Source organism: Prosopis cineraria, unplaced genomic scaffold (genome assembly GCF_029017545.1).
Source record: "Prosopis cineraria cultivar Desert tree isolate PC_DT_omini unplaced genomic scaffold, ASM2901754v1 PC4, whole genome shotgun sequence".
Classification (NCBI taxonomy): Eukaryota; Viridiplantae; Streptophyta; class Magnoliopsida; order Fabales; family Fabaceae; genus Prosopis; species Prosopis cineraria.
In genome coordinates, this window is record NW_026555335.1 from 2,408,221 (window position 1) to 2,422,030 (window position 13,810).

At 33.3% G+C, this 13,810-nt stretch overlaps 1 protein-coding gene and 1 long non-coding RNA gene across 3 annotated transcripts; both read left to right on the forward strand.

Annotated features, from left to right (window-relative positions):
- Window positions 1-559: 559 nt before the first annotated feature.
- Window positions 560-2,379, forward strand: LOC129310143 (uncharacterized). Its single transcript, XR_008593025.1, has 3 exons — window positions 560-1,001; window positions 1,151-1,196; window positions 1,317-2,379. It is a non-coding gene; the product is annotated as an uncharacterized LOC129310143 (long non-coding RNA).
- Window positions 2,380-7,235: 4,856 nt separating this feature from the next.
- LOC129310047 (uncharacterized) lies at window positions 7,236-11,505 on the forward strand. 2 transcript variants are annotated; one of them, XM_054951874.1, is made up of 2 exons: window positions 7,236-7,372; window positions 8,865-11,505. In XM_054951874.1, exon 2 carries the CDS (start codon window positions 9,121-9,123, stop codon window positions 11,071-11,073), a length of 1,953 nt encoding a protein of 650 aa, XP_054807849.1. In that variant the 5' UTR covers window positions 7,236-7,372; window positions 8,865-9,120; the 3' UTR covers window positions 11,074-11,505. The 2 variants fall into 2 exon arrangements, with proteins under 2 accessions (XP_054807849.1, XP_054807848.1); XM_054951873.1 differs by having other exon boundaries at window positions 8,944-11,505.
- The last annotated feature ends 2,305 nt before the right edge of the window (window positions 11,506-13,810 follow it).

Consider the following 13,810-nt stretch of genomic DNA (forward strand, 5'->3'; position numbering starts at 1 on the left):
AAATAATACCAAAAGCAAAGAAAAAATATAACTAAAATTAGGTCAGGAATAACTTAAGAAGACTGGAACTAGTTCAAGCACGCAGTACGCAGTAAGGATGTCATAGGGATAAGTAAAACCTCTACGGAAAGCGGAAACGCGAAAGGGATGTCAGCAAAAAAAATTTATATATCATTATTTCTGTTAATTTCATTTATTATGAACTAGTGAGTAACATAAATAACTATTATATGTGAGGTATTAAATTAGAAAAATTATATGTGACTGATTAAATTAATAAATATTTCATCTCTAAATAATAAAAATAAAGTTTGAGTATGGTTTTTATTGTGAAAATTTAGGACAAATTATAGCATGCACATTTTAAAAAATTTATACGTTTCTTTGGGGAAAAAAGTCAATTACAAAAACATTTATGGATTTTGCTAAAATTATATATATTTTTTATTTTCAAAATTTGTGGACATTTTTATTGAAACTAAAAATAAATTATACATAAATTTTCTGAGTTTTGTTAAAAATAAATAACTTTTTATTTTTAACAAAGTTGTATATTTGAAAAATAGATAAATTTTTATAATTTTGAATAATTCAATAGAAATTTGTATTGATTTTGATGATTAAAAAAGGGTTTTTAATTGTTTTTGTTGAGCCTTTGCCCCATAATCCATGCAAAGATGTTTGAAATTTTGGGAGAATGACAAATAGATCTGACCAATTTTATTTAGGATAAGTCTCAATACAATTCAAAATACTAGTAAAGTCCTATCGGTGATCGGTCCCTTAGGTCATTATTTGCTTAAAATAAAATGACTTGAACACACCTTAGATGGTGAAATCGTGAGCGTTCATTTTCAAGCGCGAGGGATGTTCCAAACCTTGGGGAGGAGAGGAAGCCAAATCCATTCCATGATTCTATCAAATCATTGTCAGGAGCAAGCGTTGCATGGCGTTGGATTCATGTTCCGAATCAAATGATTTGTATGCACATTATTCAAGAGGTATTTTATTCTTCTTCGTCGTCTTTAGCAATCATTTGATTCTTCCTCACTTCTTCTCCAAATCCACAATGAAACTAAGTGCTTGTTGGAAATGTTTTATTTTGATTTGTGAAATTAATTTTTGGATTGTAAATCTAATCTGTGGTTAGATTATCAAGGAAAATGCCAAGTTCACTACTGCTATGGATTATTGAGGTTTGCGTTTGATATGGCATGTAATTTTTATTCTAGAAAAGTTGATTTTTTTTTTTTTTAAATCATCATAAGTTTTGTGTTATCTGTTATGTATTACTGAAACCTTGCAAAACGATGCAGCCATCATTGTCTCTTGCTGCTTTCAGATTCAGTTTGAAGGCTAAGTCTTTCTAAATTCTTATTTATTCTTTCTTTTTAAATTAAATCACTGAAGTCTCTTATTGGTTCTTTTTCATTTTATTTTCCTTGTACAATTAATGGGGAGCGTAGATGGCAATGTTTCTACGATGCCAGCAACATCAACATAGGTATGAATCTTATTTTGCATGCTACCTTATTGCTCTCCACTGAGTATTATAGATATACAATTCTGCAATACAATACCATGCTGCGAAAATTGTTACTGCAAAAATTAGTTGTAACACATCCTATTTGGATACAATTCCATGTCTTGTTAATATTATGTTTGATTACCTTAACTTCATAGTCTTCATGCTTAGTTGAACATGGAATGGCACCAAGTTTACGAAAACATTTTATGGTTGCCAACCATAGGCAACGTTGCCCTTGGAAAATACTTTTTAAAGATAGTTTTCAAAACCTTACTTGTTCCCAATTTCTGAGTTATGTGTTTGTCCATGATACCAGTGATTGGTATCTCTAGTTGTTTTTCGTTTTGTGTAATGCCCTTTCCCTTCCCATTTTCGTCTTGTGACTGTCATGAAAGGAAGTTTAAGAGATAAGGTTGCATATTGAAGAATGTAAAGTCTATGAGATTATGTCAGACTTGAACTGTTCTGGTGGGAGACATAACATTAATAATGAAGACTTCAGACTTAATACTGCTAGAGGGGGTCTAATGGATTACAAGTCTGTGGCCCACCCCACCATCTTGAGTCAGGTTTAAAAAGGAGACCAGCCTCATTGCTCGAGCTTGGGGGAAGGAGGACCAAACTGGAGCTGAAATGGAGACTCCATAACTCATGATTTGTATTGATATTTGAAGCTGTATTAATATGTATAACATATTGTAATGTTGTTTTTAAGCCGATAATGTAATGTGATTCTATTGTAATGAAAGCTTCGTTGTTTGAATAAAGCTTTCTCTATTCTGTTTGCAAAAAAATAAAAAAAAATGAAGCTTTCTCTCTAAATGAACATGTATGTGTGTATGTTATATTCAATGCAAAAAAGAGGAACACCTGTTGCAAATCCCTAAGACGTGATTACAGGAACCTTACTTATAAATTAAGGAATTTTATGTTAAGTTGCAAATTCTGAATTTGCAACTTCGTCTTCTTCAATTTATAATTCATTTTTTTCAATTTTAACTAGAAACACAAAACTTAATGACTAAATTTGAGATGAAATAAGTTATTATTTATTCACTTCCAAGAATTTAGAACTTGAAATCCAGAAATCCAGAATTTGCAAATTTATGGTTGTTAATTTGCAACTTATTTTTTTAATTTTAGTTAGCAACACAAAATTTAATGATTAAATTTGTGACGAAGTAAGTCATTATTTGTTCACTTCCAAGAATTTGCAACTTGAAATCTAGAATTTGTAACTTTGTGATTCTTAATTTGCAACTCATTTTATCAATTTTAATAACAAAACAAAACTTCATTATTTGAAAAATCATTTGTTCAATGCCAAGATTGCAATGCACTTTCTTTTATTTGTAACTTCATTTATCTTGGTTTGCAACTTGATTGTTAAAATTTTTTTAGGAACATTTTTTGAGAGATTATTCAGTCAAATCCAAAATTTGCAACTTAACTATTTTGTATTTGCAATTCTATCTACCTTGATTTGCAATTGTGTATCCCGATTTTATTTATAAACACATGATTTAAGTATTGATTATTCTTATGATCAACTATTCGTTTTGGATTTACAATTCACTTTTTTTGATTTGCAACTCCATATGCCTTGATTTGCAGCCTGATTACCCATTTTATTACCTTCTATTTGAATTTGTTCCCTTCTCCACCCATGCACTCCCATTGAAGCTCTTTGAGGCTTTTAGATATATCTGAATTGGTATTCTTATTTGTCTCCCACTTTGCTTCTCCCTTGGGTTTTTTCCTTTACTCCCTTTTTCTCTTGTTCTCGCCTTGCTCTGTCTTTGAATCTCTCCTCATATCTAGTTACTAAAATTCCCAAATCCCCAATGTTCAATCTAGTTAGGTGTTTTGTAGATGATATTTAAGTCATTTCCTTTTTAAAATATGATCGTCTAAGGACCATAGGACTTTATTGATATTTATAAATGTCTTGGTATTTATTTTGAATTAAATTGGTCCCTTAGGACCTATTTGTCATTTTTCTTAAAATTTAACATGATTAAAGATGATACAAGTAATTTAGTTAAATAATCAAATGTTTATTGGGCCAAGCGAACACCCATGAAATAAATTAGAATTAATGAAAAGCTTTAATTTTTATGCACAATGAAAGACTTTAATTTAAAAAGGGAATAAAACTAACACTAGTACCGATTTTCCTCCATTATTCTCAGATTTAAGCCCCTTGTTATTATAATAAATGGACTTTTAATGGGATATAAAAGAAAAAGGAACTTGTATGTAGAAAAGAGAATGAAGATGAGCTTTAAAAGCATATTTGATACATGTATCTATGTATATATAATCCTAATATAAACATGTATTAAATTGGTAGAACGAAATTTTTTAGATATTAAATGACAATAACGCCGCTACTTTTTATTCTTCCTCTCAACCCCATTTTCCATCTTTTCCGTTGTGTAAGAAATTTTGTTAATTTTATAAATCTAAAAATCAAGCAAAAATTATGAAATTAATATATTCAAAAACCCAATGTGTCCAAACTATGAAGTCAAATATCCAAAAACCATTAGTTTATGGATTAGATAGGTCCAAAATCCAAAAGAAAATAACGGAGAAGAACCGGATTTGCTGCAAGAAAGAGCCAACAAGAACCATGAACCACCATTTTCAAACGTCAGAAATTGCCATCACTGTCACCAACCGGACTTGACAACAGCCAAAATCCACTGTTTTCCTTTGAACGTGGTTTTGAATTAGAACATTCATTTAATTATTTCATCTAATGTCACTATCGTCGGAGTCTACTCAAGCTATTAAATGTCATCTTGTCACGTTGTTAATAAAAAATTAAAAAAAATGATAATTAAGTCTTAAGATATTTTGAAATATCAATTAAGTTCTCGGATCCTTAAGTGATATTTTAATATAATAAGAAATGACTGAAACACCCTTATTTGGCTGGTAAAATTTTAAGGTTGCTCATTCTCTACTTTACCCTATTGTGTGATTACCAGTCCATCATCTCTTCCCTGCACTGTCCATCGTCTCTTCCTTGCCCCATTACAATCGAGTAAAGCTCTTCGTTGTCTCTTCCTTGAGCTATTCAGTAAAGTTGTTTGTCGTCTCTATTCTAGTCCTGTCCGACATCTTTTCTTGTCCTAAGTGATCACTTGCAACCAAGCTATTTGTCTCTTCCTTGGCGTACTTTCCTTGACCAAGCAAAGATTAGGTTCGTTATCATTTCCGCATCTTATTTTTGTTATCTCTTCTATGTCTTGTCAGCTTTTTTTGTTCAAGCTATTTTTTAGGGTTAAGGTTAATTGTCTGGTTTTGCCTCTTCCACATTTTGCTTCTACTAATTTTGCTTCCAAATTGGTTGTATGATATATACTGTTTATTTTTAGAGTAAAGATTTTCTTGGTTTCTGTCTTTTCTATATTGGAATTGAGCTTGGGGATATTTGATTTGGCTGGAACTACTGATCGAGTCACAATTATTTTGCCAATTTTGTATTTGAAAACTAAAACTTATTTATTTATTTAAAATACTGATATTTGAAAATATGAATCTCTGTTACTCATATGTAAGGTTGAAAATGTGGCTTCGTAAACGTAGTGCTATAGGGATTAGGCTTGAGTGTATCAACTATTAAATTTAACATTAACTCATCTTGCATTGAGATTATTTAGGTTTCATCAGCACTCTCTGTAGATCTCTATTGTCATGCTTTTCCAATAAAAACATGATATACATATTATTTACTATTCAACATTATATGATATTCATTCTTCGAAAACTAAAAGACTACACCGCTATGAACCAATATACATATGGCTGTAATGCAATACTATCAAACCAATGTTCTTCTTATTTCTCTTTTTCTCAATCAATACATATCCATCCTAGCTCTGCTCCTCCTAGCATTTCCATTCTCTTCATATATCTGCATTAGATGGCTATATAATGATGAATGACAATAAATTTACATGCACAATTTTTTGATTTAAAATCATGTCACACTCATATCTCTTTGCCCCCCAAATCTTTTTCTTTATTACATAAAGGGTGCCTTTTATGCAACAACACGGCTCCCAGCCCCTTACACTGGCGAATGTGATGCTGGTACGTGTCTTCTCACGGGCCCACGTGCGAATTTCCTCATAATAGTACATGGATTATTCTTCACCCCATCAAAGAGGTCTTTTAAAACTTTTTCAAAGATCGAGCTCTCAACCTCTCCTACCTTAGTGAAGTTGTGGCTAACTTTGGCCTACCATAGGTTTTAAAAGATCTTTTTGATGGGGTGAGGAATAACCCATATACAATCATAGGGAAAGTCGCATGCGGGTCTATGAGGGGACACGTGCCAACACCGCATTCGCCAATGTAAGGGGTTGAGGGCCGTGTTGTTACAATTTACCACACTAATATACCCACTTGGGTGATTTTCAAACCTCACTTTAAGGACTAACTTGAGAAGAAGGCCTATGTTAACTTTTCCCTTGAAGGTGGGATGAAACCCCCTTAGTCAATACAATGAAATGATCCCTTTATATAGATTTAGGGATACCAACTAATTAGGTGATTAACACTAATCACCCCTAATATTCTAACACTAAAAATCAAACAAAATTTATGAAATCAATTGATCTAAGTACTAGTAAATCGTATATATATATATATATATATAAGACTTGGGGAAAAAGTGGAGAAGAGAGGGGGTTATGAACTACCACGATCAAACACCACAAACCACCATTACCATTACAAACCAAACTTGACGAGAGCAAAAGACATTTTAGCTACCTCTTTGTTCCCCTTTGAATATGGTTTGAAACTAGAACCTTCATTCAATTACGCTATCAATGTAATTGTTGTTAGACTCTACTTAGGAAACCAAAGTGTCATCTTGTCATATTACCATAAAAAAATTATCAATTACACTTGACTAAAGGTTCAACATAATGAACTATACTTAGATTATCATGTTGCTCACGTGATAAGATTGGTAAATCTTGACAAAAGAATGGCTAGTGAATATGAGAATGATTGAGTTCCTCAGCAAATGCGATGTAAGATAGGAGGGGTAAAATAACCATGATGGTTTAGTCTTAATGGAAGGCTCCCAAAAGAAAGTTCGATCCTAACTATCTCTAGAAAAACCACTTCAATCATGCCAAAACCACATATTTTAACACTCTTTTTTCAATAATTCTTCTCCAGTCTAGGAATGATGCATGCAAAATAGGCCTTTAAGTCTTTTCAATTACTTCACCTAGATGAGTAGAGAGAACCTTGAGTTTTATATTTTCACATGGTTAGATAAAACTCTTTTTTAGTGGAGTGTTTACATAAATTAAGTTTCATGAAACCACAAAATAAAAATTAACTTTATAAGAGATTATCAATAAAATTCAAACTTATATTCTCATGACATATGAGTCACGTTTTTATCAACTAAATTAACATTAATAGATGGCAAATAATGAATTCTATAATTGTATAATTTTTATTATGAATTAAGCCCAACTCACCCGGAGCCCAAATTATGAAATTATATTGGCCAAATAAAGGAATTTAAATAAAGTTACCATTATTGGCCCAAGTCATTGGATGGGTCTGGTTGAGTTGAGCCGAGCCGAGCCGACCCATGGGCTTTTTCTCATCGGCACATGTACTTATATCATAAATACCTTGATTTTGGTCTCCGATGCCGCTACCGGCTCAACAAGGATACACTCCGGACGCCTGAGCCCTTTGGCAACTAGGTGGCATTTCTGAAATAAGTCAAAATTGTTGTTTCAGTTCCGGCACTTCCCGAACCTTCAACGTCCGGTTTCCTCCTTCCCTCCCCTCTCAAGTGTGAGTTTTCCTCTTCTCCTATAACAACCCATTTTCTGTCCCACTCTCGCTCTTACTCTTGAGATCGCTCCGTTTTTTTTTTTTTTTTATCTGATATTTAATTGTTAGGCTTGCCGTAATTAGGGTTCTAATATAGTTTTAAATTTCTTCGCACACGCATATTCATATTCTCCAATGTGTTTTCTTCACTTAACGGGAAAACGAATGCCTTTGTTTCCAGGCCTTTCTTCACTGTAACGGCATAATCGCTCCTGTTTTTCTCTTTGAAGCTTTTGAGTAAAACTTGTTCCTGCGCTGTCGTTTTCCGTTTGCTCACTTGAGAATGAACCGGGCTTTTGCCCCTGTAACTTGGATGTTGTCTGCATTTTCTTTTTTTCTTTTTGCTAGTTTTGATAAACGTATAGCGCCTTCTTTTCTTAGTGAGCCGTGGAGCCTAAAGTCTGACCGTCTGTGGCTGAAAAATAAAAGCTTATTTTGTTGATTTCCCCTGACATCAAGGGTGCTTCACTCCATAAAACATTGACCATAAACTTGTTGCAACCGAGTCATCCTCCTGTTGAAATGGAGCCTATAAATTTTTTTTTTCTTTTTACCATGGGGGGAGATTCCTTACAACGTAAAAATAAAGGGTTATTTATTGTCATTGTTTGAATCATTTGCATGTGTCTTGTGCCTGTGGCTGCCTGAAACAGTTGAGATTTGATTAAAGGTCTGAACGACCAATCCTCTCCCTCGTAGAAAGAAATGGCATAAAGAAAAGACCTTTTTATTTAATTACGAATGATGTTACAGCTTATCGATGTTGTCTGATTAGGCCTGCTCAGAGTTTGATGGAAGAAAAGATTTTATTATATCTTGTCTGCTTTTGGCATCTTGCTTGTTCAGTGTCTGGTAAATTTGCACAGATAAAAAAGACCTTTTTACTTATAAATCACAGTACAGCTTATAAATATTGTGGTTGCACTGCTCTTGTTATAATTAGATTTCTTATATTAAGTATGTTTAATGATAGCATAGTCCACCAAAATTGCTCAAGTCATTTTGTTAAATAATTTCTTAGGTTATATATTTATCATCTATCTTCTAGTCTTTAGATGTGAGATTTCTTTTATGTTTTGATGTTCCCTCAACTACTCTCTCTCTCTCTCTCTCTCTCTCTTTCATTTTCTTTTAGGTCTATTCAGTTTCTTCTTCTCCTTCTCCTTTTCCCTCTCCCATTTTTTATCTATTGTCTTTTCGTCTTTCATTCTTTCATTTTTCCCCCTTTTTTCTCTTTTTTTGGTTTTTCTTTTTGGTCCCTGTTCAAATCGCTCATGATACCATGTTAAATTTCTTATATTAAATATTTAAGGATAGTATGCTCTATCAAAATAACTTAAGCCATTTAATTAGATATTTCCTAAGCTTTTATGTTTATGATCTATCTTCTAATCTTTAGATGTAAAACTTTTTTTATCTTCTAATATACTGAGGCATCTGAATTCTGTTGCAGTACAAATGACTCCTTGATTCTCTTACAACATATTGGTCAATGTAGAATCTAATAGTTGCAAGTTATGCAAAATCTGCAGGGTTTATCTGGAGTGCAAATATTGTATTTTGGGCACTGGTGGTTTGCTGGAAGGTTCATATGGACTCCTAATTATTTGGTTAGGTTGTTCCTAGAGAAGTTATAGATTAAATGTAGCTTGTTTTCTAATGCACTTGACCAGAAAGCTTGCTTCGAAGTTTCATAATCTGGATTTTTGATGGACTGCAATAAAGAAGAGGCCTTACGGGCCAAGATCATTGCTGAAAAGAAGATGGAAAGTAAAGATTTCACTGGGGCTCGTAAAATTGCTCTTAAAGCCCAGCAACTGTATCCTGATCTGGAGAATATAGCTCAAATGCTTATTGTGTGTGACGTGCATTGCTCTGCTGAGCAGAAATTGTTTGGGAATGAGATGAACTGGTATGGAATTCTTCAAATTGGGCAGTCAGCTGATGAGGCAACGATAAAGAAACAATACAGGAAGTTGGCCCTCCAACTTCATCCTGACAAGAACAAGTTTTCTGGTGCAGAAGCTGCGTTTAAGCTAATTGGGGAAGCTCAAAGAGTTCTTTTGGACAAGAATAAACGAGCTCTACTAGACATGAAGTACAAAGTTCCTATGAACAGAACTACTAAGCAATATCATCCGGCACAGAAGTTTCATACACATGTGAATGCTGGGGTGCAAAACAATGTCAGGGCCAATTTTTCCAACATGAATCCTCAGAAGCCGCAACAGCCTAGGCAGTCAACACAGCAGGGGCCAAATGGTAGCCGCCCTACATTTTGGACTGCTTGCCCATTTTGTTCTAGTAGATATGAGTTTCACTTTGAAGCTGTGAATAGATCTGTTTCCTGTCATACTTGTCATAGGCCCTTTGTTGCATATGTGCTAGGTACATCAATAGCAGCTAATTCAAGTCGTCAAGCTTTTAGCCAACAAAGAGATGGTTTAAATCATGGTGCTAGTGTTGGATCTCAAGGTATGAATGCTGGAAACTTCAATACAAAGCCTTATGCTGAAAGAGCCCCCAACTTCTCTGATAAGTCGAATAGAAAGAGAAAGAGGAAGAAAGCAGAAGAATCTAGTGAAAGTGCTGATTCCTTAGATAGCAATGATTATGACGATGATATGGTTGTTGACAGGGATGGTGTTCCTGGTGAAAACTATCCAACTGGTAGAGAACAGCATCGGCGTAGATCTACAAGGTCTAAGCCTCAGGTTGTTTATAAGGAGAATGGGAGTGATGATGACGACGACCTTTTAAAGCCCTCAACAGGGGCCAAGGGAAGTGGTTCATATGGTGCTGAAGAAGATAATGGCTCAGCTGCTGATCTGAAAGATGAGCAAAAAGAGGTGAAACAGAAAGACAATCGTTATTCTGAAGAGCGCTTACACAAGAGAAATGAGGAAACTCTGGACAGGAGGGGAAAAGAAGCAAACCAGTGCTCAAAGGGGACTGGAGAAGCAGCAGAAGCTCCGACCATTTTTGTCTATCCTGATGCAGAGTTCAGTGACTTTGAAAAGGACAAGAAAGAAGATAGTTTTGTAAATGGACAGATTTGGGCTGTGTATGACACAGTTGATGGCATGCCGAGATTCTATGCTTTGATCAAGAAAGTTCTCTCTCCTGGGTTCAAGCTGCGAATAACATGGTTTGAAGCAGATCCAGATGACAAGGATGAAATCGACTGGGTAGAAAATGATCTGCCAGTTGCTTGTGGGAAGTATGTGCTTGGCAACACTGAAATTACTGAAGATCGTCTAATGTTCTCACATCTGATTTTGTGTGAAAAGATTGACCGCAGTACTTTTAAAGTTTATCCTAGGAAGGGGGAAACTTGGGCTCTATTTAAAAATTGGGATATCAAATGGTACACTGATGTGGAATCTCATCAGAATTATGAATTTGACTTCGTTGAAATTTTGTCAGATTATGTTGAAGGAGAGGGGGTATCTGTTGCATACTTGGAGAAGGTGAAAGGTTTTGTCAGTCTCTTCTCTCGAGCTAACAAGGGTGATATGGACTCATTTCAAATTCCATCGGCGGAGTTGTTTAGATTCTCCCATAGGATTCCTTCTTTTAAAATGACTGGTCAGGAAAGAGTAGGCGTCCCTAAAGGAACTTTTGAACTTGATCCTGCATCTTTGCCGGTAAATCTTGAATAGATTGCTGTTTTGGAAGGATTTGAAAGCCACGGCTGGTTGGTATTGTGGACCATGTCCATATGGGAAGTTAAGGTTTGTATCCATTTTGCGCTCATTTTTCAATGAGTTGATCAGAGATAGGCCAGGAGATACAGATGCAGGTGAAAGTCTAACCAACCATACGTCGTTGTACGTGCTAGAAGTAATCATATTTTGTGGCCTTCTCTTTTCTTTTCTTTTCTCCCCCTCAGTGAGATAACCTTGTGGTTTGTAAGACGAGGAAGTGCCGTTGGCGTTAGACTTTTTGAGTCATGAAGAAAAAGTTATCTCTATTTTTCAGCCTTCATCGTCTTGTTTTCAATGAGTGAGACTCGGATGTTATGGAAATGGAGATAAAGTTGAACATCCCTCGTCATATGATTCATATCCTATTTTATCACCATTTGGACATCAGTTATTATTCATCGTCCGAAATATTCGTAGTGTTTTCCCAATATTGGAACATCGAGTATTACTGTGTTCCATGTATTGATAAAAGTCTCTTATAAATTTAAGATAAAATTTATTCGTGTGCATAAATGATCATTTGTGTTAAGGGCACACAAGCTCCACTCTTGAGAAGGGAAGATGACAATTAGGGACCTTCATTGATTAAAATTTGGGGTTTAAAATTTTTGAAATTTTGTAATAGATCATGATTCTTACTTAGAATTTTAAAAAATGTAAATGGTATAAAATATTTTTTAGAAATGACTTCAATAAATTTTTAAGCAGTTATTGTATATTTACAAGTGTCTTTAAAAAATTTTAAAAGTGAATTTTAATTTTATATTGAAAAATAATTTATTCTTAAGTATTGTTCCTTGATTTTTCAATTAAGATTATATTTTCATCCCATAATAATTTCAACAATATCATTTTTTTTTCAAGTGGTTTATCTATATATTAACAAGCATAAAAAATTACAAATAATTGAATTTATATTCAGAAGTAACTTTAATAAATTTTTAAGTAACTATTATATAATTACAAATGCCCTTGTAAAGTTTTGAAAGTAAATGTTAGTTTTATAATAAAAAATAATTCATTTTTAACTGTTGTTCCTTAGTTTCTCAACCAAGTTAATAATATTCTTATCCTATGATAGTAATTTTAACAATAATATTTTTTTATTTTTCAAATGATTTACCTATATATTAACAAATATAAAAATTTGCACATTATTAGGTTCATATTTAAAAGTGACTTTAGTAAATTTTTGAGTGATTATTATACATTCACAAGCACCTCTAAAAAGTTTCAAAAGTAAATTTTAATTTCATATTAAAAAACAAATCATTCCTAACTATTGTTCATTGGTTTCTCAACTGAAATTAAGCAATTTTATAAACTTGTATATATTTTTAATTCCTTATAAAAGTCATAGTTCATTATCAAGATTTCAATAATTTAGGCCCTTAATTGTAATTAATGGTCTTAGGATCCCTAATAGTCATTTCCCAAAAACCAATGCATGAGGCTAGTTACATTGCATTAGAGCTACACAAAGGACGAGATGACACTGAATTTCAATCTAACTTAAAGTCCTATTTTTTTTATAAAAAGGACTGAGTTAGGTAAATTATAGTCTAGTCTTGTTTAATGATAACTCGAAAACTTACAAGACTGGATTTAATCCATAAGATTGGGAGACTGATCCTATTAGTCTAGTACTGATTTTTTTTCCTCTATGAGAGGCAATAATTTTTTTTAACCTAATAAACTCAATTAAAATAACAAAAACAAAACACTTATAATAATAATAAATTCATAATAATTTTCAACAATGAAAAAAAATATTTCTGTTATAGTCCAAACAGTTTAAATCTATAACTTCAACAAAATCTCAACAAATTTTAATAATACTACATTACAACAATAATTTAAAAATAAATTTAATAAATTTTTATACAATCATCTCTTTAACATTAATTACACTTTAACCATTTGTCAAAAATGAAATAATTATATTAAATAAATTAATAAGAGTAAATTGGACTAAGTGATTCAGATGTTCAATCTTTTATTTAGTGTCTGATTGTTTTGATCTTTTTGCATCGGAAGGATTAGTGTTTATACCGAACATGATTAAATCATTTCGAGTCGGACTAAGCCAGATACGATTAGAAAACATTTGCACCGCCCTACAATGCACGATAATGACATTGGACAGTATAACTTCTCTACCGAAAATAGAATTGATTATATTTATATTTGTTTCACAGAAACCACGTTAATTCTCCCTCCAAAAGACATTGTTCGCGGTTCGCCAGTCCTTATTATATTTATGTATTACTTTGCCATCCATTTCCCCCACGGCCTCCGATGTTTTGTCACCCTAATTTCTCTGTTCTTTTAATCGGCTTCTTCATGTGCGTTATGGTTGATTCGGTGTGATGTTCACTTCCTTGTTTGGGTTTCTTGGATTGTTGCCTGTGATTTTTCACTGGCAAAACAAATGGGTTATCAGGACAGTGATGATGGTGAAACTACATCGATCAAGAGGAGTAGAAAGTCAACTGTTTTGAGACTGAGTCATTTGTCAGCCAATTATCTCCATCTCCTTGTGAGTTCTTAGTATTTTGTTTATTTTAGCTCATCAGTTCTTTGACTGAGGTCGTGCTAACTCGTACAATTTTTTGAAGAGAAAAAGTAATGGCTGTCAAGTGTAATGATATCATTTGGTCCCATTTGGATCAGTAATTTATCTGGAAGTTTC

Bases quoted from the DNA above. Each gene is read 5' to 3' on its own strand.
- LOC129310047 (XM_054951874.1), top strand. From the start codon at position 9,121: ATGGACTGCAATAAAGAAGAGGCCTTACGGGCCAAGATCATTGCTGAA.